At 40.5% G+C, this 27,751-nt stretch overlaps 1 protein-coding gene across 8 annotated transcripts in view; it reads right to left on the reverse strand.

Moving 5' to 3' along the window:
• MGAT4A (alpha-1,3-mannosyl-glycoprotein 4-beta-N-acetylglucosaminyltransferase A) overlaps positions 1 to 27,132 on the reverse strand; it is a 124,999-nt gene extending 97,867 nt beyond the window's left edge. For 5 of the 8 annotated variants that reach the window (XM_035001738.1, XM_035001739.1, XM_035001734.1 and 2 more), the window contains exons 1-2: positions 27,017 to 27,104; positions 22,467 to 22,796 (exon numbers count right to left, since the gene is read on the reverse strand). In XM_035001738.1, the coding sequence (XP_034857629.1) occupies positions 22,467 to 22,560 (94 nt within the window). In that variant the 5' untranslated portion in view covers positions 22,561 to 22,796; positions 27,017 to 27,104. Of the gene's footprint in view, positions 1 to 22,466; positions 22,797 to 26,205; positions 26,496 to 26,713; positions 26,765 to 27,016 lie in introns of those variants that run through there. The other 3 variants (XM_035001735.1, XM_035001736.1, XM_035001737.1) reach the window with 3 other exon arrangements.
• Positions 27,133 to 27,751: the final 619 nt, after the last annotated feature.

Here is a 27,751-nt window from a genome sequence, read left to right on the forward strand (position 1 = left end):
ATAGCACATACCCTCCCCAATGCCCATCACCCAGCCACCCCAACCCTCCCATCCCCCACCACTCCAGCAACCTCAGTTTGTTTCCTGAGAGTCTCTTATGGTTTGTCTCCCTCTCTGGTTTCGTCTTGTTTCATTTTTCCCTCCCTTCCCCTACGACCCTCCACCTTGTTTCTCAAATTCCTCATATCAGTGAGATCATACTGTACTTGTCATTCTCTGACTTATTTCGCTTAGCATAATACTCTCTAGTTCCATCCATGTTGTTGCAAATGGCAAGATTTCATTTTTTGATGGCTGCATAATATTCCATTGTGTGTGTGTGTGTATACACACACACACACACACACACCACATCTTCTTTATCCATTCATCTGTTGATGGACATCTAGGCTCTTTCCATAGTTTGGCTATTGTGGACATTGCTGCTATAAACATTGGGGTGCATGTGCGCCTTTGGATCACTACATTTGTATCTTTGAAGTAAATACCCAGTAGTGCAATTGCTGGGTCATAGGGTAGCTCTATTTTCAACTTTTTGAGAAACCTCCATACTGTTTTCCAGAGTGGCTGCACCAGCTTGCATTCCCACCAACAGTGTAGGAGGGTTCCCCTTTTCAAATTAATCACAGAACTCTTTTTTTTTTTTTAGATTTTTATTTATTTATTTGACAGAGACAGCGAGAGAGGGGACACAAGCAGGGGGAGTGGGAGAGGGAGAAGCAGGCTTCCCGCTGAGCAGGGAGCCCGATGCGGGGCTCGATCCCAGGATCCTGGGATCATGACCCGAGCCGAAGGCAGACGCTTAATGACTGAGCCACCCAGGTGCCCCTAATCACAGAACTCTTGATGACCATCTCTGCCCCACACTCCCTCTTGCTAAGCTTTACCCATACTTTGTGTTCTTTCAACATGCCAAGCTCATTTTTTTTATTTTTTAAAAGATTTTATTTATTTATTTGACAGAAAGAGAGGGAACACAAGCAGGAGTGGGAGTGGGAGAGGGAGAAGCAGGCTCCCTGCTGAGCAGAGAGCCCGATGTGGGACTCGATCCCAGGACCCTGGGATCAGGACCTGAGCCAAAGGCAGACGTTTAACCAACTGAGTCACCCAGGTGCCCCAATGCCAAGCTCATTCTTACTTGAGAACTTTCATACCTGCTGTTCCTACTGCTAAGACTCCTCTTCACTCTACTTCTCTGGCCTCAATTAAGCCTTCTCAGAGAGGCCTTCTCTGACTACCTGTTTTAACCCTCATTCCCACCTCTGGCATTCTCACATTAGCCTTTCTTACTGTCAGTATCATTGCTATCCAAAATAATCTAGCCTGTTCAGTTGCTCAAATATTATTGGGTAACTCCCCACACCCTCAGCATCTCTATAAATAGGTGATATCCTTGCTGTCACAGAGCCTATCTTGTTCACCACTATATTGTTGGTGCCTAGTGGAACAGGACCTTCTATATGCTCAATAAACACTAGGTAAATGAATGACTTAACGAAGCTAAAGAGAGGGAAAGGAGCAATATGAAGAAAGCTACTTACAAATATACTAGCATTACGCCCATAAACCCCTAATATCCTATAACTAATAAGATTAGTGTATTTCCCTCAAGATCTAATTCACTACTGTAGCAGTTTAAGCGCTAAGACAGTTTAGCATATTAACTTCTAGACAGTCCACCAAAAAGAACAGGGGAAGCACAATGCACATGCAAGAAGAAACTTTTTTAAGGAAGGTGACAGGAGGACATCTTAGAGTGTCTTATTTCTACTTTGTCTCTTAGTTTTCTGATAAGGAAACCCAGGTTATCTTTCCTCTTGTATCCACGTGGTTCAGGAAGGGCAAACCTCATTTCCCTTGAGAAGAGGGTTTATTAACCTTCTAGATCTTAATCAGCACACTAAAAGATAACTTCCTTTCATTACTGCTTCAGCAAATGCTTGCTACCACCTCAGGAAATGTTTCCCCTCTCCTCACTGTTTATACTCCCTTCTTAAGGCTTTGATTGCAATACTGTGCCTGGTTCCACGTGTGTGATTAATGCACTGGATTGTGCATGGTCTCTCAGGTACACAGGCTCACCATGATTCTGAATGATGGTTCTAAAGATTTATTTATTTGACAGAGAGAGAGACAGCGAGAGCAGGAACACAAGCAGGGGGAATGGGAGAGGAAGAAGCAGGCTTCCTGCCGAGCAGGGAGCCCAATGTGGGACTCGATCCCAGGACCCTGGGATCATGACCTGAGCCGAAGGCAGACGCTTAACGACTGAGCCACCCAGGCGCCCCTGAATGATGGTTCTAGATCACTGAACTTCACTTCCCAGATAAGTTAATCAGTTTCATGTTTTGCCCAAACAGGGCCAAGCGCTATCTCGGTCTTTCACTTCACTGATAGGGTGACTACATATTTATCTTTGCTCAGGACTGTTCCCATTTACAACTATTACCCCAGCATAACTGTTAATAGCACTTCCTTTACTCTCAAGTGCCCCAGGGTGGACATTATATCACCCTAACTGCAGAGGAAATAAATAATGTCTAGTGAACTATTATCTACGGTCACACAACTGATTATGTGATCATGGAGTAGTCTGAATTTAATGAAAATCAGCTAACAATAACTTTCCTATTACTGTAGGAATATCAAGAACCAACTGTACCCAACATTGAAAATGAGAACGACAATGTGGATGTTGAAGAGACTGATAATAACACAGAGGTTGTGATTTCCTAACCATCATCTACCATGTATGTAGAGACAAGTCACATCTGCCGTGCCATGACCTATACTCTAAAAGACAACCTTCTGAAGGAACAAGGATAAAAATGTTATATATCTAGTGTAGAAGAACTTGGACCAGACTCTTGCTGGGAGCTAGAGGACAGAATGGTATAAAAAATGGCTATTGTGTGACATCAGCAAAAATGGTGGAGTAGAGATTTCCAGGGTATGCTCCCGCCCCCGCAGAAATAGTGAAATAATGTGAGTAAAAAAAGCCAAGATGTTTTTATGCATACAGTATAATGCTTGCATGATACTATTACATAGATAGCATAATGCTATCTGTATAAACATTTTAAAACACACACATATACAGACATGCATACACATACAATTATGGGATTGACAGACTTAAATCAATGTATAAAAAATGGATTAGAAGACTACACAAACGGGGGCACCTGGGGTGGCTCAGTCGGTTAAGCATCTGACTCTTGGTTTTGGCTCAGGTCATGATCTCAGGGGCATGATATTGAGCCCACCTCTTGCTCCACAGGGAGTCTGCTTGAGATTCTCCCTCTCCCTCTGCCCTTCCCCCCACTCACACATGCACCCATGTTCTCTCTCTTAAATAAATCAATAAATCTTAAAAAAAAGAAAAATAAATTCATTACCTAGGCTAAATCCTAGTTTGCTTTTGCTGGCTACTAGCAATCACTACTGCTTCTTGTAAGTATTCATGGTGGGGCACCTGGCTGGTCAGTTGGTTGGGAGGCCGACTCTTGATTTTGGCTCAGGTCATGATCTTAGGGGTCCTGGGATTGAGACCCCCACTGGGCTCTGTACTCAGCGGGGAGTCTGCTTCAGGATTCTCCCTCTCTCTCTGCCACTCCTCCCCACTCACTCACGCTCTCTAAAATAAATAAATCTTTTTTTTTTTTATCTAAAATAAATAAATAAATAAGCATTCATGGTCACGAAGTCTATCTCCACAAATGCCAAGCTCTGTAATTAGCAATACCCACCATCTTGTCCTTTAAAAAAAAAACAACGCTGTTTGCCTGCATTTTGCCTTGTGGCACTTTTCCCAATCTTTAAAATTGCCCCATGATCATTAACAGTAGAATGAAAACTAAAATTAAAAACCATAAACAAAAAAAGCCCCCACAGAGCTCAAGTGACTTTTCCAAAATCAAGGCGGAAGCTACAAGGGAACCAAGGTCTCTAGACTCTTATTTCTCCCAAATGATAACACTGCCATTATTCCTCAGATAAAGAAAACCATGAACAGCATCTTAAGAGCTTAATAACCTCTACACCACCCTGTCTTTCACTTCTGGAAAGAGATCAAATCCTATTAATTCCAGAGTAACACTGGTCATTTGCAATCGCTGGAGTTCTTTCTGGATCTTCTCTATAATTTCCAAATAGTTAAACATCTGTTACAAGTCAAAAATTCTACACATTTGATGTTATATCGGACCCTCAATTGGACTCCTAGAAAGTAACAAGGTCTACACTGCAAACTTACACTTTCTAACTACCAATAAAAATGTTGCCTTAGGTTTATCTTAATCATTAACTCTGTTATAGATCAAAATATATAGTAGTCAAGCCTACGCCTTCATCTATGATTTACTCAATGTCAAGGTTATTTCAGGGAGCACAACTGACAACAATCTGATTTTCACATCCATAATACACTAAATTTCGATGGTCATTGATAATGTGTTTTATTCTAACCAAAGCCACCAGTTATAAGTGCCTTCCTCTGCATCAAAGCAATAAACCTAAATTACTAAACACTAATATTCTGTGTCATTCTGAACCAAAAAAAAAAAAAAAAAAAAAGGTTGTGCCTTCTAAAGTATTACACACATTTTTCTAGGAAGATACTTTAACATCTGTACTCAGTAACAAAAATCCGTCATGACTCCAGTTAACGCACACTTCTTCCAGAAATACTGGCAACCAATAATATAGACATTTCAATTTAAAGGTAATTTTGCTAGAGTATACAACACATTATTTGCATGACTTGAGTATCCTTTAACTAATGGCAAGGTGAACTAACTTTTTAACCTAAAAACAATCCAGGTAAAATGGATTTCTGCTAAGTATATTGAAAACTGAAACCTCATACTTTAAAAAAATGTAACATAAACAAATGGGGCTAGAATATGATTAAATACCAGCAAGGGAAATACTGCTTTAGAAAAAGCACATGGAAAGGTCACATTAGGTGACGAACAAAATGAGACTTGCAGAAGCTCCTCTATGGAGACCCCATTTAGGTAACACACCGTACTGCACAGGAGGTAGTGGGCACTGTCTCTGAGATCTGCTTCCAACGGTACAAGCCATGGCATCAGATACACCTGGGCTCACATCCTATATTCTATCATTTTCCTGTCATACATTAGAGTGGGATTAAATAATTTACTGGTTGCCTGAGCGTCTCCATGTCAAATAGGGATTTAATACTCACCTACTTCCCACGAGCTGTTGTGAGAACTAAATGAGACCATGGATGCAAACATAGCCAACAAATGATATTCTTCATTGTTCCCAAATACCAACCCTACGCTTATGTTCAGTCATGGAACTATAGGCTTATTTCTCTGAAATAGCAGCAGTAGATAGCAATAACAGAGTTCTAATCAGTCTTATTATTTCTCTACAAAACCATCTGCAAACAAATAGGACTATACCACTGATTGAAAGTAAAAAGGGGAAATATGAATGGATAAGACATTTGGGGGAACGCTGCAGAGCTACAAAAGAGACAACTTGAGATAAATGCAAATTATGACACGCAACAAAAAATAGGAAACATTACACAAGTCTTGAAGGTCAACTTTTTAAGCTTAACCTCCACTGACATAATGAAAGAACAAAGTACCAGGGAAAAGTCTATCATGACAGCAAGCCACCAGGCATACAGTTTAGGATTATGCTATTTCCTGGACCAGTTACCTCTTTTTTCCATAACTCATACACAGGATTTGTGAAGAAATTTTTTTTCTTAAAGATTTTATTTATTTGCGAGACAAAGAGAGCACGTGAGAGAGAGAGGGAGCATGAGTGGGGTGGGGGACAGAGGAAGAAGCAGACTCCCCACTGAGCAGGGAGCCCGACGTGGGACTCGATCCCAGGACCCTGAGATCATGACCTGAGCTGAAGGCAGATGCTTAACCAACTGAGCCACCCAGGCGCCCCCCCAAAATTTTTTTTTAATTTTTGGTACTCTGAAATAGCAATCCAGGTGCCAACAAAAGTTTCTCTACACAGATGCTTGTGAGGACTCACAAAGAGGTAAATTCAAGTAACAATTGGCTGTTTGCCACAGTGAAGAAAGCAATAAACTAGCAGGCAAACTCTTTTCTTATCCCGTACAACTTTCCACATTCTCTTTAAGTAACAAGTCCCAGAATGCTGAGTTTCCCTGCAAAACTCCAGTCCTATTGGAACTCCTCTTCAGAGAGCTGGAGTTCATCAGCATACAGCAAAGTTGTATTGATCGATGATACCTCACACCGAAGGGAAATAGTACACAGCAATGTGATCAGTTAAATCAGAAAAACCAACCAATGACCATCTCCTATGAACAAGAGCAACACTCTGTCCATCATTAAGTCTTATGGGCACCCAAGTGTTGGTCTCTAATACAATTTCTACTGAAAGCAAATTCCACATCTACTGATGCGGGGGAGGGGGGGCGGTCAGGATGTGTCTACAAGTGTGGAAATAGGATATCAAAGCAAGGATGTTTTCAAAGATGACAGGGAGAGTTCTAAAGAGAAAGAAACAGCCTAAAATGTTCTCCAGTAGACAAGTTGTGACTACATGGGCATTTGAAGAAAAAAATTACATTTAGTGGATATAAACTTATTCTGTAAATAGTACTAAAAAAGAGAAAAATAAAATATTCAAAAACAGGCTGAAATGTGAAAAAGATAAAGAACAGAAAATGGTTAATTTTCTGTTAAACAAGTAGAAGACTGTCAATATACTTGAGTATTTGTTTCCTCTAATAAGCATGTCTGCTTATCAAGTATAGACATACATTTGTATCTCTGTCTACCAAGAAATGGGTGGAGGGGGGATTCTGTGCAAGCTCAAAACTTTGGAAAAAATAAGAAATGTAACAAGAACAAGAGGGTGGGGGAAAATGATCAGAGTAATGGTCACACAAAGAAATTTGGTTAAAAAAAAAATTCCATGATCTGTCCTAAAATGATCAAACTCCTAGACTAATCCCTTATCTCAGAGGAAGAAATTCTACGTGGCCTTCTAATCACAAGATTCTAATAAGACATGCTTAAGTTTGCAATCTCTCTACCAGGTCAGGGTAATGATAAGAGGACAATTAAGAATCCTATTCCAGAGGGAAAATACCAGCATGGAAATACCAGCATGGAAAAAAACGAAAATCTGTATTAGCAACAGAAGCTTAAATGGCCTTATCAACCTAACAAGTTAGGTTTAATTGCAGAAAAGGACCCAACTAGATAATAAGCAGCCCAGATTTAAATCATCTTGGGAGAAGCAACCAGGTTCCCTGCCCCACTCAAGACTCGGTCAATAACCCTGATCATGTTTAGCATGAGTGGTCTCAGCAGACATTCACTCCCGCCCCCTCCGTCCCTGCCCCCACGCCCCAGGCTGGTGAGATTTCTAAAACCTCAAAAAGGTATAAAAATAAGAATTCCATAAACTTAGGAAGGTTCAGAAATAAGGAAATGAATGAAGCCCATGACATTGATAGTTCAGAAAAGTTTCAATATAAATATGGGTGTAAGTTTTACAGTATTTGTACTTGTTTGTCTACTGATTGAGGTGTTTGAAATTCAAATGAAATAGCTATACTGGGGGTGCCTGGGTGGCTCAGACGGTTAAGTGTCTGCCTTTGGCTCAGGTCACGATCCTGGAGTCCTGGGATCAAGCCCCACATGGGGCTCCCTGCTCAGCGGGGAGTCTGCTTCTCCCTCTGCCCCTCACCCTGCTCATGCATGCTCTCTCTCTCTCTCAAATACATAAAATCTTAAAAAAAAAAAATGAAAAAGAAACAGCTGTACTTTAAAACAAAACTATGAGAAAAAAGATGTGTGCATGCACATGCGTTAAGTGCCATGTTGTCACCTACCCAAAAAATGTACCCAAGTCTAAAGAAGTAAGATATCTTATTGGAAGTAAAATTTAGGACAAAGTAATACGACAGTGACTCTCTTCATCATGAACTCTTGCCTAGCTCTTCAGATCGCTCACCTCCTTCCCTGCCATCACATGTGCTCCTGATATAACAGAAGCAGCCAGTCCCTAGACCCTTCTGATTCCCTCAGTCTCTTCCCACTTTCCTTCCACCTTTTATGCACGAGGTCAACACTTCTGGTCACTCAGGTCAAATGCTACCGCCACTTGAGTCTTCTGCCTTTGGCTCTTGTACACACTGTGGTTCAACCCAATATCTACCCTCTCCACTATCACAGGAGTACCTTTCTCCTATCAATTCCCCTTTAGCCTTTAGACCAACTCAGTGTCACTTCTTTTAAGAAGCTCTGCTAGGACCCCTTATCAGAAGGAACTGTTTTTACCCTGATGCTATCCCAGCACTGTGTCCACCTCTCCATGAGAGCAGAAAGAACAGTATTTATTCGGAGTACTGCTATGGTCTCTGAAAATAACTTCCCTCATATGGCAGGCCTTGCATCTCAGTCATCCTTGTGTCCCCATCGCTTAGTACAAGAGGGGCAAACACAGCATTCAGTAAATCCTGGGCAAGTAGAAAGGCTAAAGGCAAACCTCAGTATAGAATTGAAATCCAAGGTTTGGTTCCTTCAGTGAAGTACCATGAGAAAGATTTTATTGGCAAGTTCTAGGTGAAACGCCAAAAAACTTAGGTACCAACACACACCAAGACACATAGTGCAAAAGTGTTCTCCTTCCAGAGTTTGTTACACAGATGGTACCCACTTGGTGACAATTCACAGAGCTATACTCCTACAATTATATGTACGTTATATTTCAATACTTGAAGAAATAAAATTGCTCTGAAGACAGTAAGTATCGAAACCTGTTGAAATGAAGATACACATGCCAACTCAGGGTCCCCCTGGCTAGAAAACTGTATCCTATCACCTCAACTGTGAAGAGAGTAAAAAGCCTGGCATGTGACTATTTATTACTTTTTAAATTGGAAAAATAAGAATACTGACTGCAAGTTACTTTCTAGCTTCCTGTCAAAAAGGTATAAATAGGGGCACCTGGGTGGCTCAGTCAGTTAAGCATCTGACTCTTGACTTTGGCTCAGGCCATGATCTCAAAGTCATGAGATCAAGCCCTGTGTTGGGCTCCGCACTGGGCATGGAGGCTGCTTGAGATTCTCTCTCTCCCTCTCCCTCTTTTATATACATATATAAATATATGTATATATATAAATAAAATATAAAGCTTCTTAAAAATTGGCCTACCTTTTATCTTTAGGATTTGAGAACTATATACTAAGTTTAGGATGCAAACGAAATATACTTCAGCAAGAGAGAGACAAAATCTACTTTTCCTGAATAAGTTACTTAAATCTAAATGGTAATCAAATCAACTCTACCTCCAGACTTTCATGTTTACAACATAGGTGGCAACTACAGTTTTCTTCCAAAACATTAAGTTCTTGATTTCCCATGGTTTGGGAAAAAAAAATTAAGGCTAAAATTAAACTTAAAAAAACCCCTATAAACTAGATTTTCATTATTCAAGACCCAGCACAATGCCTGACAGAAAATATGCACTTAAGATACTGAATAAACACATTAAAAACCTAAATGCCCCTAAAGAGGAGAGTGGTTGGATGAATTACAGTACATTCAACACAATGAAGTTGTTAAAAAAAAAAAGAATGAGGAAGCTCTCCATGAACTGCTATGAAGCAATTTCCAGGGCACATTGCTAAGTGGGAAGAGCAAAGCACAGAAGAGTATCTCTAGTACGCTACCTGTCACATAAGAAAGAAACGGAGATGAGGAAATGTTCATGCCTCTGCTCAATTTGTGCAACAAGAAATACAGAAAGAATAAAACAGAAAATGAGGGTGAATACCTGCAAGGGAGAGATGGAAACTGGGTAGAAAGAAGGGTGAAATGGAAATGGGGTAGAAGGAATGAGGAGGGATATTTCTCTTAGGCTTTTTTTTACAGTTGAGTCTCAGAACCAAGATAATGTTTCACATATTCAAAATGTAAATGATGGCAGTAAACAAGACATGGAGGGGAGCCCAAAATAGAATACAAGCAGTAATAAATGGGCTTATGTATGGGCTTACATGTATTATAACTGAATGGGATAACCACACTGTAAAGAAAGTGACTAATAAATAACTAAGTAACTTTGGAAAACAGCATTTCACTATATAATTTTAAGACAAAAAGACCTGTACACAGATATTGTACCCCAATAAATTTTTCACCTGGATATTGGTTAGCAATTCTGAAACTACTTTCTGTATATTCTGTAACTGAGTAAATAAGTAACTATACTGGGATACTAACAGCCTTTTTTGTTTTTAACTGTGGGAGACAAGAGATAAGTTACAAAAAAAAAGAAATGTAGAAACCAGAATGAACAGTTGTACTACATTAAAATGAGAGGGATCAGTATGAACTTTTTTTTTTTAATATATGTGTATACACACATATACTTTCTTGCACTGTCTACTGAGAGGCTAAGTGGTGATGCCATGGTAGGAATGAGCCCACAAAGACTCCATTCTTTAAAGGAACTAGAGAGTCCTTGAAGAGATGACTACTTCCAGGGCTGGGGCAGAGAAGATACCAGATGAACCTGGAGCACATTACAGCACCAGAAAAATCAAAAACGGTTCAAAAAATGAATGAGAACTAGATCAAGGTGCTCGTTGTGCAACACTGCGAATGTACTAAATGCCACTGAATTGCTCACTTTAATATATTTTATGTTATGTGAATTTCATCTCAATAAATTTGAAAAATATGAGAGGAGCATGTTGAAGGCACAGAAGCCAAGTTGAAGAAACTCCCAATGGCCAACTCTGGGACAATTTAAACACCAAAATCGTTAAGGATAGTAAAGGATTATAACCCACAGAACAAAATAAATACCCATGAGTCCATACTCATATCAAGATATGAGAAAGGAGGAAGAGGGGCGCCTGGGTGGCTCAGTCATCAAGCGTCTGCCTTCGGCTCAGGTCATGATTCCAGGGTCCTGGGATCGAGTCCCGCATCGGGCTCCCTGCTCTGCGGGGAGCCTGCTTCTCCCCCTCCCACTCCCCCTGGTTGTGTTCCCTCTCTCGCTGTGTCTCTCTCTGTCAAATAAATAAATAAAATCTTAAAAAAAAAAAAAAGAAAGGAGGAAGAAGAGACATCTCTTCCTTTCAGCAGAGTTCCAATTACTAAATGTAGAAAAAATGGCAGAAGTGGAAACTCACATTTGGCAAATAGCATAGTAATAAATTGTTGCAGACAAAAATAACCAATGGATGTTAAAATTTGTGGGCAAAAGTGTGATGAGAAACAGATGATATCCCCTTAATTTTAGAGAAGCCTCTACAAAATGTTTATTAATTACAAAGAAAAAAATAGTAGCTTTACAGTGGAGAAGGCAGGCAGATACCAGTTTAACCAAGTGATCCGAGTTAACATAACCAGTGATAAGACACTTCAGCATCATGTTCCTTGTGATATTATGCACTGAGAAGGACACAATATCATTTCTGTGGTATTCTTGCCAAAACTGCATTACCTCAATCTAATCATGAGAAATCATCAGACAAATTCAAATTAAGGGACATTCTCCAAAATAACTGGCCAAAGGCTTCAAAAGTGCCAAGAACATAAGAGAAGATATTAAGGAAATTTCCCATAATGGAGGAGACTAGAAAACATAACAACTAAATGCAATGTGGGATCCTGGACTGGATCCTAGAACAGAAGGACATTAGTGGAACAACCAGTGAGATTCAAATAAGGCTTGTAGATGAGTGAACAGCACTGTATCAAAGCCAGTCTGAGGGTTTAGAATATTACACTCTGTGGTAATGTTAAGTTGTTCATTTTAGGGGGTATAGGAGAGCTCTGTGTACTATTCCTCAGATATATTGTAAATCTAAAATTATTTCAAAATAAAAAGCTTAAAAAAACACATTTATTGGGGCACCTGGGTGGCTCAGTCATTAAGCGTCTGCCTTCGGCTCAGGTCATGATCCCAGGGTCCTGGGATCGAGTCCCACATCAGGCTCCCTGCTCAGCGGGAAGCCTGCTTCTCCCTCTCCCACTCCCCCTGCTCGTGTTCCCTCTCTCGCTGTGTCTCTCTCTGTCAACTAAATAAATAAAATCTTTAAAAAAAAAATAAAAAGAAATGTTGGGGTGCCTGGGTGGCTCAGTCATTAAGCATCTGCCTTTGGCTCTGGTCATGATCCCAGGATCCTGGGATCGAGCCCTGCATCGGGCTCCCTGCTCGGCAGGAAGCCTGCTTCTCCCTCTCCCACTCCCCCTGCTTGTGTTCCCTCTCTCGCTGTGTCTCTCTCTGTCAAATAAATAAATAAAATCTTTAAAAAAAAAAACAAAAAACACATTTATTATTCATCAGCTTACTCTTTATTTATTATTTTTTAGCTATCTCCTCTCCTCCTCCCCCACACTAAAGTAGGGATTTTTCTGACATGTTCAGTAATGTGACCCAAACCTCTAATAGTGCCCGACACACAGAAGTCACTCAACAAACACAATTATACAATTTTGGTTAGCCAGAACTATGACAGTATACTCCAAACCCTAGATTTACTATTAATTTCCCTTAGAGTCTGTTTGAAAGGAGCATTCTTATTTTGTAAAGAAAACTTAAAAAATCTAAAAGCTTTTCATTTACTGTTTTTATTTGTAAATAAGATCCACAGTTTTAAACAAAATGCTTTATTTGCCTTCTATATTGTTATCCCTAACAGGATATGACACCCAGACTTTTCATGCCCCCAAGGCTCTATCTTGGACGCAGTGTACTGAGAATACTAGGGCTCTAAAACTCATTCCACTGCCCAGTGAGGCAGCGGTTCCCTGCCAGGAGAGGCAGAGCCAAGACCTCCTCCTGCTACCGGCCCCCTCCACTGACCTAGCGCTCAGCTCCTAGAAGTGGGAGTACACTCAGAGAGAAGCTAGTCATTGTCCTCACCCCCACCTCCAGAGCCCTGGCTCAGAAATTCTGCCTGGTGGAAAAGCAGGCCATAAAATAGATGGGTCCTAAGCTCTTAGAAGGAACTTTTGCTTGATTTGCAAAAGAAAGAGGGGGAGTTTAGCAGCAGAAGTTGTGCTGAAGGGAACTGGGAGAATTGTAGAACTACTGAAGATACAACCTAGATTGCAGGAGTTGGTGCCTAGTTTGCAAGAAAAAAACGAGGAAAAGGGACAACTAGGAGGAGCCTTCCTGTGGTCAGAACAAATAGCAAAAACACTGAACTCAGAAACATTTCTTCAAAGGCACCACATTTTGATTAGTTTGTAGCAGAATTTATGCTCCAGTGCACTCTTGTAAACAACAGAACAATCAGCCAGCAATTAGTGTAGTGGTCACTGAAAGAGTGGAAGAGAGTCCTACCCATAATAACAAGCATCCTAGGAAGACTGTGGGCATACCCAAAACTGTGTCTCCCTGAGGACCAACACACACACTCAACCTTGTGGAGGGGAGAGGGAAGACAGGCTAAAATAATCCTGCCAGTCACTAAACAAATAAATAAGCAAATAAACAAGCAAAGATAACAAGCCCTGGGGGTGGCAGCGGGAGAGTATCCAGAGTTGCTAAATTGTATTACCTAAGATGTCCAACTTCCAACAAAAAATTATAGGTATGCAAATAAATAAATATGAACCCATACACCAGAAAAAAAGCAGGCAGCATAAGACACTCCCTGTGAGTATGACTAGATGTAGGACTTAGCAGGTAAATATTTCCAAGAAGCCATTATAAATACACTCATAGAACTAAAAGAAAACGTCACTGAAAAAGTAAAGGAAGGCATGACAATATTGTATCAAAGAGAGTATCAATAAAGAGATAGAAATTTTAAGAAAGAACCAAATGCCAATTCTGGAGTTGAAAAGTACAATAATAGAAATTATAAATTCACTAGAGGACCTCAACAGTAGATATGAACTGGCAAAAAGAAAGAATCAGCCAACCTGAAGACAGATCAGTAGAGATTACGGAAACTGAAGAAAGAGAAAAAAAGATGAAGAAAAATGAACAGAATCTCATAGAAATTTGGGATACCATTAAGAATAACAGCATGAATGTACTGGGAATACCAGAAGAGGAGAGAAAGGTAAAAACAAAACAAAACAAAAAATATTCAAAGAAAATGACTTAATACTTCCCAATGTTCCTGAAAACCAGTAACCTACACATCTAGGAAGCAAAACCCATAAACAGACACATCACGGTAAAAATGATAAAAGTCAAACACAGAACAATCTTGAAAACCACAAAAGAAAAATGATCCATCAATGACAAGGGAACCCCAAGGAGAACAACAGCTAACTTCTCAGGAGAAATAATGGAGGCCAGAGGCGGTAGGATGACACAAAGTCCTTCAAAACAAAACAAAAACCCTATCAATCAGGAATCCTAAGTCCAGCAGAGCTGTATTTCAAAAATGAAGGTAAAATACACATATTCCAAGATAAATAAAAATTGAAAGGATTCATTGCTAGCAGACCTTCCTTACAAGAAATACTAGAGGAAATCATTAAGCTGAAAGCAAGTAATCCTAGACAGCAATTTAAATCCACACAAAGAGCACCAGTGATTATGTTATAATAGACACTGTTAATGCACACTTTTTTCTCTTCAATTATTTAAAAATAGTATAATGTGATATGCATATAATGTATCACCAAGTCTGTAACACATGGAAATATATTTGCCAATAACAGAACAAAGGAGGTAGGTGAGAATAAAGCTGCAATGTGCTAAGGAAATAACAGATGGTAAAATAATAACAATGTATTGTTGGGTTTATAATAGTGACAGATGTAAAGTATACAACAATAACAACACAAAAAGAGGGAGTGATAGAACTATATAGAAGTAACATTTCTATATATTACTGGAATTAACTTAGCATTAACCTGAAGCTGATTCTGATAAGTTGCGATGTAAATGATAAACCCTGGAACAACTACGAAAATATATTCAAAAAATAGTGAAAGAAGTCATTAACGAAATTAAAATGTTACATTAGAAAATATTCAATCAATGCAAAAAAAGGACAAGAGGAAGAACAAAGATGTGAGACATATGAAAAACAAAATGATGGCAGATATAAATCAAACTATATCAATAACAGTAAGCATGGATGGATAAAGAGTCTAATCAAAAGGTAGACATTGTCAGACTAGTTCCAGAAAATCATGATCAAACTCTAGATTGTTGACAGGAGTCAAACTGTAGATTTAAAGACACAAATAAATTATTAAAGTCAAAGAACAGAATAAAGCATAGCATACAAGTAGAAGCCACAGAAAAGCTGGAATAGCTATATACTGATATACTAGTCTCAGACAAAAGAGACTTTAAAACAAAAATGTTACTAGAGAAAACAGGGAATATTCAATTATAATATAAAATAAAAATATAAATATTTAAAAATGAAAAATACATGCACCCAATAACAGAACACCAAAATACATGAGGCAAAACTGACAAAAATGAAGACAGAAAGAGATAATTCTATAGCAATAGTTGGATTCTCAATACTCTTTCAATACACCAGCTGGACCGGACAGACATCTACAGAACACTCCATCCTGCAACAACAGCATATATAGTCTCAAGTGCACATGCAACATTCTACAGGATGGACCATATGCTAGGTTATTTTTAAAAATCTAAATAAATTTAAGAGGACAGAAATAATATAAAGTATGTCTTCTGACCACAATGAAATGGAATTAGGAACCAATAACAGAAACATTCGGGACACTCACCAATATAAGAAAATTAACACTCTCCTAAACAACTAACTGGTAAAAGACAAAAGTAAGAAATCAGAAAATACTATGAAATTAATGAAAATCAAGACAGAACATACCAGAACATGGGATGCAACTAAAGCAGTGCCTAGAGGGAAGTTTATAGTTATAAATGCCCACAGTATGAAAGAAAAAAGACCTCAAATCAATAAACTTGCCTTCTAGAAAAACCTTACCTGCACTAAAAAAAGAAGAGCAAACTAAGTCTAAAACAAGCAGAAGGAAGAAAAGGATCGAGATTAGAGTAGAAAGTAATGAAATAGAGAGTAGATAGAGAAAATCAAGAAACCAAAAGCTGGTTCTTCGAAAGGTCAACAAAATCGACAAACTTTTAGCTAGTTTGACCAAGAAAAAAAAAAAACATCCTAAAACTATGAGAATACCAAAAGAGGGGGCATTACTACTGATCTCACAAAAATAGAAAGGACTATAAAGAAATATGATGAACTGTATGCCAATAAATTAGATAGCTTAAGTGAAATGGACAAATTAGTAGAATACAACCTACAGAAATTGACTGGAGAAGAAATACAGAATCTGAAAAGACCTGTATGTAACAAGTAATAAGATTCTATCAGTCATCAAAAAACTACACACAAAGAAAAGCCCAGGCCCAGATGATGTCAGTGCTGACTCCACCAAATATTCAAAGAATACTTATTTTCCACAAACTCTTCCAAAAATAGAACAGAACACTTCCCAAATCTTTCTATGAAACGAATACTACCCTAATATCAAAAACTGACAAACACAATACAAGAAAACTACAGACCAATAACCCTTATGACTATGGATGCAAAATCCCCAACAAATACTAGCCAACCAAATCCAGTAACAACTAAGAAGAATTATACACCATGGGCAAGTGTTATTTATCCTAGGGATGCAAGGTTGGATGAACACCTAAAAATCAATTAATGTAATATATCTTATCAGTAGAATACAGAACAACAACAAAAATCACTCAATAGACACAGGAAATTCATTTGACAAAATTCAACACATTTTCACGATAAAAACACTCAGCAAATCAGGAATAGAAGGCAACTTCCTTCACCTGAAAACAAAAAAAAAAGGCATCTACTTAAAAACCACAGCTAACATCCCACTTAAATTTAAAGACTGGCTTCTTGCCCCTTAAGATCAAGACAAGGAGGTCAGCTCTTACATCACTTCCATTTAACACTGATGAAGGTTCTAGCCAGAAAAATTAAATAACACAAAGAAATAAAAGGCATTGAGACTAGAAAGGAAGAAATAAAATTACTTCTATTCATAGATGGTATGATCTGGTACACAGAAAATCCTAAGGAATCCACTATTAGAATAAATAAGCTCAGCGAGGTTATAGCAGGATACAAGATCAATATACAGAAATCAATTGTGTTTCTATACACTTGTGATGAAAATTGACAAAATTAAGAAAACAACTCCAGGGGCGCCTGGGTGGCTCAGTCGTTAAGCGTCTGCCTTCAGCTCAGGTCATGATCCCAGGGTCCTGGGATCGAGCCCCACATTGGGCTCCCTGCTCAGCAGGAAGCCTGCTTCTCCCTCTCCCACTCACCGCTGCTTGTGTTCCTGCTCTTGCTAGCTCTCTGTCAAATAAATAAAATCTTTAAAAAAAAAAAAAAAAGAAAAGAAAACAACTCCATTCAAAATGCTATCAGAAAGTATAAAATACTTAGGTATAAATTTAATAAGAGAAGCATAAAACTTATACTGTGTAAATGTACACAAAAATTGTTGAAAAAAAATTAAAGACCTAAATAAATGAAATCCTATGTTTTATGGATTGGAAGACCTAACACTGTTAAGATGGTAATGGTACCAAATCTGATCTATAGATCATCATAATCCCTGTTGACTTCTTTATACAAATTGACAAGCAGATGCTAACATTCACATGGAATTGCAAGGGACTCAAAATAGCCAAACAATCCTAAAAAAGTTAAAGTAGCAGAACTTACACTTCCCAATTTCAGAACTTACTATAAAGCAACAATAATCAAGATAGCCTGGTACTAGCAGAAGGAATATCAATGGAATGGAATTGAGAGTCCAGAAATCAATCCATACATTTATGATCAACTGATTTTTAACAATGCCAAGACCATTCAATGGGGGAAAAACAGTCTTTTAAACAAATTGTGCTAGGACAACTGGATAGCCAGATGCAAAAGAATCGAGTTGGACCTTTACTTCATACCACACACAAAAACTGACCTAAAATGGATCAAAGGCCAAGACTCTTAGAGGCAAACATAACAGAATTTTCATTATCTCAGATATGACAATGAACTCTTAGATACGAAGCCAAAAGCACAAGGAACAACAAAAATAGACGGAACTTCATCAAAATTTAAAACTCTTGTGCTTCACAGGGCACCATCAAGACTGTGAAAGACAATCCACAGAATGGGAGAAAATATTTGCAAATCATGTATCTGCTAAGGAAACTATATCTAGAATACATAAAGAACTCTTATAACTTAATAAAAAGACAAATAACCCTTTTTTAAAAATAAGCGAAGGATCTGAATAGACAATTCCCAAAGAATATGTGCAAATTGCTAAAAGTATATAAAAAGATGCTAGACATCATTAGTCATCAGAGAAGTGCCAATCAAAATCACAATAAAACACTATCTCCCTACCACTAGAATGAGAATCGAAAGCCAGGTAATAAGTGTTGTCAAAGCATGTGAAGACATTGGAACCCTCATATGCTACTAGAAGGAATGCATAATGGTCCAGCTGCTATGAAAAACAGTCTGGCAGCTCTTCAAATGATTAAATATAGAGTTACTACGTGATCCAGCAATTCCACTCCTAGGCAAATACTCAAGAGAAATGAAAACTTATGTCCACACAGAAATCCACACAAAACATGTACATGAATGTTATATGTCCCTATGGACAGGCAGATTGCTTGCTCGGTCTTCCCCAATTTCTGGATTGTGCCTGACCAAAGTAGGAAGTTCTTTAGGAGAACCCCAGCTGCAAGTGAGACCTGTAATAACTCTGGTCCCACTCTCACAACGTCTGCTTACAACTTTCCCAACCTGTCCATCCCACATAATTAGAATTCTGTCTCATTTAATTCTGCATACCCTGCAAAAATTGGTGTCCCAGCCCTAACTCCATCTTCCCTGGCTGGGTTTCTAACATTCTCCCAAACTTATGCCAAACCCATGGACCAGCTCATGTTTTCTTCCAAGTGTTAAATGAAGACCTATGAAAAATATGTTAAGAACTGCGCTGTGATTACCAACTAAACCTTGAGAGTCCAGGAGTCCTATGTGCCCATGAAACTGAGTGTCTCCTAATTCCAAAGCACAAACACTCTACACCCTTTCAGAACTTCGTGGCTGCACAAGGAGCACTTTCTCCCCGACATGCCCACTCTCAACTACTCTACCTGCCATCACCTTCCTATTTATTCTTTCTGAAGTGACTCAAGAATTAGTAGCCTCAGTCTCTGCTCTTCTGGGAAGTAGACCAATAACTAAGAACATAATCTCTGGAACCAGCATGACGGAGTTCAAACTTCACTTTACCACTTAAATGTATGACCTTGGCAAATTTCTCAACCACTCTGCCTCAGTTTTCTCATCTAGTGAAAGGGGGTAGTAATTCTTCCCAGGGTTGTTATAAGGATTAAACTAAATCATATATAACATGCAATATGCTTCCCCAGCACCATGTTATTACTTCTATCTCAGTCTATTGATATCATATTTCTTTTGTTTACCTGAATCTTCCCCTCCCAGTCCCTGAGCTTCTCAAGAGGTGTTAAGTTTCTTATTTCTTTCATATTCATAGCATTTAATGCAGTGCTAGGCAGGATAGGTACCTATAAAAGGGACCAATGAATGAATGAAAAATAAAAACTACTAGCCCATCAAAGTCAATGATTATGGAAACCATACTTTCAATATAAAAATCAGAGCACATGGTTGATGAGTATACTAGAACTGAATATCTGAGATCAGGACCGCTCTGGAAAATCCAGGCTATCTGACTGCCAGAATGATCTAGAAAGAATCCAAATGCTCAGCAGTTAGATCAGTTACATAAATGATAGCATTAAAACACAGAGGATTGGGGTGCCTAGGTAGCTCAGTCCGTTTAAGAATCTGCCTTTGGCTCGGGTCAGGATCCCAGGGGTCCTGGGATTGAGCCCCACGCCAGGCTCCCTGCTCAATGGAGAGCCTGCTTCTCCTCTCTCTCTCAAATAAATAAAATCTTAAACAAATAAAAAAATTTAAAAAAACAGAGGATCTTACATAACCATAACAGGAGTCCTCTGTTGATACCTGAAAAAGTCTGGACAAAACACTAAGCAGAAAAACAGAGCAGAAGAATATGCATGAAAGGATTACAGAGCTGGTCAAAGAATGATAATCAAAGAGAATGGACTTTGTGTGTATCTAATACCACAGGATGAAAGAATATATGTTTTAAATCTTGATTCTAAAGACAACTTTTTTTTTAAGATTTTATTTATTTATTTATTTGACAGAGAGAGTGCACAAGCAGGGGGAGTAGGAGGCGGAAGGAGAGGGACAGGGAGAAGCAGGCTCCCCGCTGAGCAGAGTGACATGGGGCTCGATCCCAGGACCTTGGGATCATGACCTGAGCCCAAGGCAGATGCTTAGCCCACTGAGGCACCCAGGCACCCCTAAAGACAGCTTAATACAAAGAGAAAATAATGCTTATAATGCCTTTACACAAGAAACAAGGTAAGTGGAATGGAGATTCCAAAAATTTTAATCCCTTACATAAGACTCAGTGAGAAGGATCACATTTCTCCATGACTATAACTCTGAATAGATAAGTTTCCTGATAAGAAAAAAATCCATATATTCCCCTTATGGTTAATTCTCTTATTTCATAAGTAAACTTTTAAGGCCAGTGATCAGTTTTGGTCATGTCTGGGACAATCAATAGTTTGATTAAATTAACTAGTCAAAGGTCTTCCTAAGTATGTCTTCTCCTTTTGGTACAATTAAAAAACGAATCTAAAATGTATATATTTGTCCACAAAGAATAAAGGTCTTCACCAAGTTTTTCATTCATTTCTCCCCGGTATAGTTCCTCTCAAAATTACAGCCCAACTCAGGAAAAAGAAAAAAAAAGGGGGGAGATAGTATACTTGCTTAAAGAATAGATCATATGCTTTCCACTTTAATCAGCTTATTTTATACACATGTACTCAGAGATATACACATCTACATAGACATATCTACATACATGCCAGAGGAAAATTAAATAACGAATGCACCTTTTCAGTTATCTTCATGTAAGTTAATAAAATAACACCAGCAATAGGACCCTCAAATAACCTGGAGATGATGACCTCTCTAACTTGATTCTAAAAAACCAAATATATACTTCCATCCTTCTTTGCCATCAACATTCCCTAGATTAACATAAGGAATGGGGGCACCTGGTTGGCTCAGTAGGCTGAGCATCCGACTCTTGATTTTGGTTCAGGTCATGAGCTCAGGGTTGTGAGAGATTGAGCCTGGAGCCGGGCTCTGTGCTGGGCATGGAGCCTGCTTAAGATTTTCTCTCTCTCCCTCTCCCTCTGCCCTTCCCCTGTGCATGCACATGTGCGCTCTCTCTCTCTCTCAAATAAATAAATAAATAAGGTTAAAAAAAAAAAGCAAGGGCATTATCCCTGAATATCACTTAACAAATAACCTTCCTTAAAAACATAATTCAACAGTAAAACACAATAAACTTAAAATTTGTTTCCAAGGGGCGCCTGGGTGGCTCAGTCATTAAGCATCTGCTTTCGGCTCAGGTCATGATCCCAGGGTCCTGGGATGGAGCCCCACATTGGACTCCCTGCTCCGCGGGAAGCCTGCTTCTCCCTCTCCCACTCCCCCTGCTTGTGTTCCCTCTCTCGCTGTGTCTCTCTCTGTCAAATAAATAAAATCTTAAAAAAAAAAAATTTGTTTCCAGTTTTGTTTTTTTTTTAAAGATTTTATTTATTTATTTGACAGAGAAAGAGAGAGCACAAGTAGGCAGAGTGGCAGGCAGAGGGAGAGGGAGAGGCAGGCTCTCTGCTGAGCAGGGAGCCAGATGTGGGGCCCGATCCCAGGACCCCAGGATCATGACCTGAGCCGAAGGCAGCCGCTTAACCAACTGAGCCACCCAGGCGCCCGTTTCCAGTTTTTAAGAATTTATCCTCACCCACTTCATAAATACTCTTGCCCAAAGAGCAATCTGTCAACACATGTAGTTTAAATCATTAACTACACAGCACCAAATCATTACTATAATCAGCATGTAAATTTCATGAAGGCGCTGATTGTGTCCTTTTAAGCACTTTAAACAACATCCAGTACAAAGAAGCTTATTAAGCATTTATGATGTTTAATAAAAATAAAATGTCAAAACAAAAGTCTATTATTCAACTTGGCTGCCATGTATAATATAACCACTGATCAGTATCTATTTCTCCAAGTGCAATTATAAGAAATCGAAAACAAACCCCATTCAAATTAGAAATTCTGTCTCCTCTGTCCAAGAATACAGTTTCATTTTTGTATCAGAAAGAAACTAGCAGGCCACCAGCAGAGAGCATGCAACATGCAGACTGTTGGGGTACTTAACCAAAGCATTTATGCACCCTTTACTACTACATTTCATGCACATTTTTGGAGATATTTGCCTTACCTTTCCCATTTTGCCACGTAGTATACCAAGATAAAGTCAGGAACGAAGTGATAAATGCTAAAACAGTAGCTACAGTTCCATTTCGGAGCCTCATCTCATTTCACCATCACACTGGTTCATATGTTTATGATGATAACCAGGACTGTTCTCTTTTTAATCCTGAAGTCAACTGAATCCAGTACTCCTGGCTCTGGGCCAATAAAAACAATCAATAAGAGAGGTTCATTTCAGATGCTCCGCAGAACAAGCCTAGCAGCAACACCATTCATAATTGCTATTCAGGATTGTCTTCACAGTCTTCATAGGCTGCTGTCTCAGGCTTCTTTCTTCCTATTCAGGGAAAAAAGAGAAAGAAAAACTTGTTCAATAATGCAAAATATTATTTTCTTCATTTGTCATTCACCATTATGAACAGACTTTTGGCTGGGCTAACCTCCATCTACAAAGATTATCCCCACACCTAAACAATTCATTTATTATATTCTAGAATCGTATGGTGTTTCCCCTCCAGAAGAAGAGCTTCAAACTATATTCCCTCCTCATTGATTCTGTTTTGTCGGCAAAAAGAAAATTGTGGCTCATTATTTAAAGGGAGAAGTTGTGGGACTTGTTAAACAAATAGTAAGCCACAGATTCCAAGCTGATAACTCTGAGGATCACACAACAGTTCCTAAGTAATATAATTGTCACACTCCTCAGTTTTCCTATTGCAAAATAATAGTTACTGTTTTGAAAAATTTTAAGAAAAACTGACAGACTACAACCTACAAGCATCAAAAAACCTGGGCTCTAGATCCAGCAACATCATTCTATATAGGACCTCAGGTGTGCCACTGATCTAGGCCTCGCTTTTTCATCCATAAAATTGAGCAAACCACCTGTCCTGGCTCCACTTCGAGGACACAAATAATGTTAAATAGAAAGGTCACAGTTATTATTGCCATTTATCATTATCATAAAAGAAATGTAGTTGTTCCAGTGATTAACCTGCTCCCAGGGTGTCAATTGGGAATACGGAAGGATTTAGAAAATGCAGCAACCCAACCAGAACATTCACTCCGAAAATCTGGACATCACCACCCAGCTAGCAGAGCTGTTGAGAAATTTGAATTCAATCAAGTCCTTATACGTACTTAAGTATAGTCACCTAGCACTTAATAGGTTCTCCATAAATGTTAACTGTGTTAAAAAATAAAAGCAAACAAACAAACCAAAAAAACAAAACAAAACAAAACAAACAACTGCAGCCAGCCACGGGTTTGGTCTGCACTATGCATAGCCAGTCTCATTCCCTGGGGGCATGTCAGGCACTCCAAGATGTCCATTGATTCCCAGTGGCCTCAAAGGGACCATAAGATGCACGTGGCAATATACTAAGACACACTCTACTGGGGTGAGTTAATGCACCTCCAAAAATGCCTAACAAGCCCAAGGGACAATTCCCTCAGCTACAAAGTATGGCTGATTAAAGTAGCCATTTGTAGGCAATTCAGAAACCACCATCTCAGCTACTTTGTAAAACTGAACATAGTAACTAGAAATCTCTGCTAGTCTAAGGCATAGTATTAATGGTAACAATGATAGAAGCTACAAGGTACTGTTTCCTATGCTTCATTATATGCTTTAAATCTTCAACAAAACCCTAAGAGGCAGGCCTTTTTTAAATTGAAGTATAATTGATACACAATGTTACATTAGTTTCAGGTGTAATGAGACAGGCACTGTTAACCCAGAGAGGGAATACTAATCTTACCCACCACCCTTTGCCTCTCAAACTGGGCCACCTGCACCTTGTAAGTACAAAGAGAAGTGCTAGGGCCACTCCCTGTCTAGAGAACCTTCCTGAGGTATTGTTATCCAACAGTGTGTGAATTTTAAAAATGTTCTCTTCTATAACGAATATGGATCTATTATGAAATAAGCTGCAAAATTCATAGGAAATTTCCGAGTTTAAACCTAAGACTTTAAACAAATTTCTCACTTCCTGTAACCTCTGGCTAAGCACCCCTCCCCCACCACACACACACACACCGAAGCATGCCTTTTAACCCTCCTTGGCCAGTAGCTCTCACTGTGGCATAATATTCTAGAAGCACTGAACCCCTCTACTTCCTTGCTTCCTCTTACTATCTGAAAACAAAGAACTTCAAAGATATTCTCAAAAGTTATCACTATTTTCTACAACCAAAGTGACTCACTTTCTATAGTTAAGACAAGTTAACATCAAACACGTTCACACTGATGGTTTAGACTTTAAAATCTTTGTGGCAAAATCCTACAATTTGGACTAAATTCTTAAAAGTGCCTAATATATTGTCTTATATCAATAAGCACCCAATAATGAGTTCTGATTATAAAAAGAGATGTGATAACTCAGTGAATTATGTAATGTAGAATTATAATCCTGGTGCGACATTATATAAAAATGTATATAACTTTCTGTTGCTACATATTTAGCCGCACCCTACTTCAGGAAGGATTTTTTCCTAGTGAAAGACCTAAAAGTATACAGGTTATTAGAGTAAACATCCAATTAATTATTACGGGGAAGTGGAGAAGGAATCATAAAGGATATTTCTAAATAGTTTTATTAAAGACAAAGAAAGCCCATATGATAAAATTCAGTATAAATACAATAAAAGTGAATGACTTCTAAAATCAAAGTAGACTATAGATATACTATTAGTAATGTGAAAAATATACCAAATATTAAAAATTGGATCCAGGAAGCTATTAAGCTCAGTCTGAAGACACTTACCAATTCTACTAACAAATAAGACCTGAAATTCTGCAGGACAAATGTAAGAGCATTTTACTAAGAATGTAGTCATACATTTTAATTAGGGTTTCCAAACTAATGAAATTTAACTGCACAGCACAAGTGAAGACTCCAGACCAAAGCAAAACTAATGATCTCCATGCTCTTCAACCAGGAGGCAGTCACAGTCTGGACAGCCAAGAGCCCTCTGGATTGACTGACTACCTAAGGCAAGAAACAAAGTGACTCATTTTTATCTTTTTATCGTTTATCATTTGCAAAAATTTGAATCTAACACTTTAATGCTGAGATGATCACTTAACATATTTGAATCTTTAACAATAAAAAAGGTGGTGGCTAAAATTACTAATCATCTTCTTCATCCTGCAAAGACAAATGGAACTTCAACTCTAGACCTCAGACTGAAAAGTGTTTCATCTGACTGCCCTTTAAGGGCTTCAGTCCTATTGTTTTATTATTAGATACAAAAACCTTCATTTAAAGTGTTCTCTGAAACATTCAATACATTTTATGGCTGAGAATACTTTGCTGAATGGCATATTCCCTCATTATCCCACAGACAGGACAGAGGTGCCTGAAGAAAGGCACAAGCATGAAATCCACGACGTAAGCTATACAACTTTATACACAGTAATTATGTAAAATTTCATTTATTTTAAATTTATCAAAGGATTAATATCTTTCATTAATACAGTTTACATAATTTCATCGTCCAGTACATTTTCGGATTTACAAGTGCGGGCTAAAGAAACCCATGCCACGATAACCTGTTAATAAAACTATTTTTTTAACATTCAGAAAAAGAAAGATAAACCACAAAACGATTATTTGATTCTAAATTTAGGTTCTGTATGCCACCGAGCGACGCTATCATTATCTTCCACGAGAATTCGTCCGACAGCAAAAGCACAACAGCAAAATCCATGGAAAGCATTAAAAACATACATTATGTCTGCTTACATTTCGCAATTCGGACTCAATGAACGGGCTCAAGAGAAACACACGCTGCGAGAAATAAAAGCGGGCCCGCAAGTGGTATGACTGCCAGCTCGCAAAACACGCCTCGGAGGTGTCACCTGGTACACTTTGTGTGCAATCACCCGGACCCAACCTAAGGGTCCCATCTGCAGCTTCCCCCTCCAGGACAACTGGGGCCTGGGGGGCATGGGGGTGCGCTTTCACACCCGACCCTCACACCTTCAGTTTGTAGAAAGATTCGCTACGACCGCTACACGCCGCCTCCGCGTCGGCGGGAGCACCCCTGTCTCCATGCCCCGGACCTCCTGGCCCCCGCCTCACCTGCCCCCGGCCCTGTAAAGGCTCCAACCCCGGGGCGGGGGTGGGCCCTGGCGGCCGGGTCCCGCGGGCAACTCTCCCTTCCCCCCAGTACCCCCTAAGCCCGCACTTTGCTCCACTTTGCCCCAAAGTCGACGAGCCCCGCTGCGCCGGGGAGCGCCGGGAAACGCACCAGGCGCCCTGCCGGCCACCGCGAGAGCGCGCGGCACCAAGGGGCTGTAGCGGCAGCGGCGGCGGCGGTGGCACGGGGCTGACCCCGCGGCCAGGGCGCCCCGGCCCGCGCCCCGCCCCGAGGCCCAGCCAGCGCCCCGATCCGGCCCCGCAGCAGCCGGAGGCGCGAGCTCCCGGTCGGGCCGCGGCGCGGGCGCCTCCGTTACCAGCAGGTGGATCTTTCGCGACCCGGCGGCTCGCAGCCCAGCAGCCGGCACCTCCCCTCCATCCCGCGCCCCTCCGCGCAGCCGCCCTGCGCCCCCACCTCGAGGCCGCCCGCGCGCCGCCGCCGCCGCCGCGAGCCGTGAGCCCCTCACCCGCCGCTGGCGTTGCCAGTGCTGCCGCGGCCGCCGCCGAGGCTGCTGTGGCCGCCGCTGCAGCCGCTGCTGCTGCCGGGTGCCCCGCCTCCCCAGCGCGACTCCGCCCCCGCCGCTGGAGCGCCGCGGCCGCCCCGCCCGTCGGCCCCGCCCGCGACCCCGCCAGCCATTGGCCGCCGGTGCTGCGCGCCCTCCACCGGGCGCCCCCGCGCGGCCCAGCCGCTCGCGTCAGTGGCCTGGCCGGCTGTCATTTAGGGGCGCCGTCTCGCAGCCTATATAACTCTCCTGGGATCCCTTTCCTCCCCCCGCTGCATTTAATGTCACGGCGAGGTCTGGAGCTGCGTCTTGGTCTCGGGTCCCAGGCTCCGAGAGCTCGGCGTCTCCGCGCCGCCCCCCTTCCCCCCCCCCCGGCCACATCTGGCTTTAATCCTCCTCGGCGAGTGCAGAGGCAGCTCAGACTGCCAACGGAAGGCCCGAGGGAGCTCTCGGCCTCCGCCTGGGCGCGCGACCCGACCACCCCGGGCTGCCTAACCGGAGCCCCTGGCCCCAGCTGCAGGTCCCGTTCCCCGGTCGTCCGGCCTGGGCAGCATTCCTGGCGACAGGTCCCAGGGGCAGGTCCCACTCTAATCCAACAACAGCTTCCGAGGCCCAGCAGTTCCAGGCACCTCACCGACTGTCTCTGA

Source organism: Mirounga leonina, unplaced genomic scaffold, assembly GCF_011800145.1.
Source record: "Mirounga leonina isolate KUSES-001 unplaced genomic scaffold, KU_Mleo_1.0 Mir_125, whole genome shotgun sequence".
NCBI classification, from domain to species: Eukaryota; Metazoa; Chordata; class Mammalia; order Carnivora; family Phocidae; genus Mirounga; species Mirounga leonina.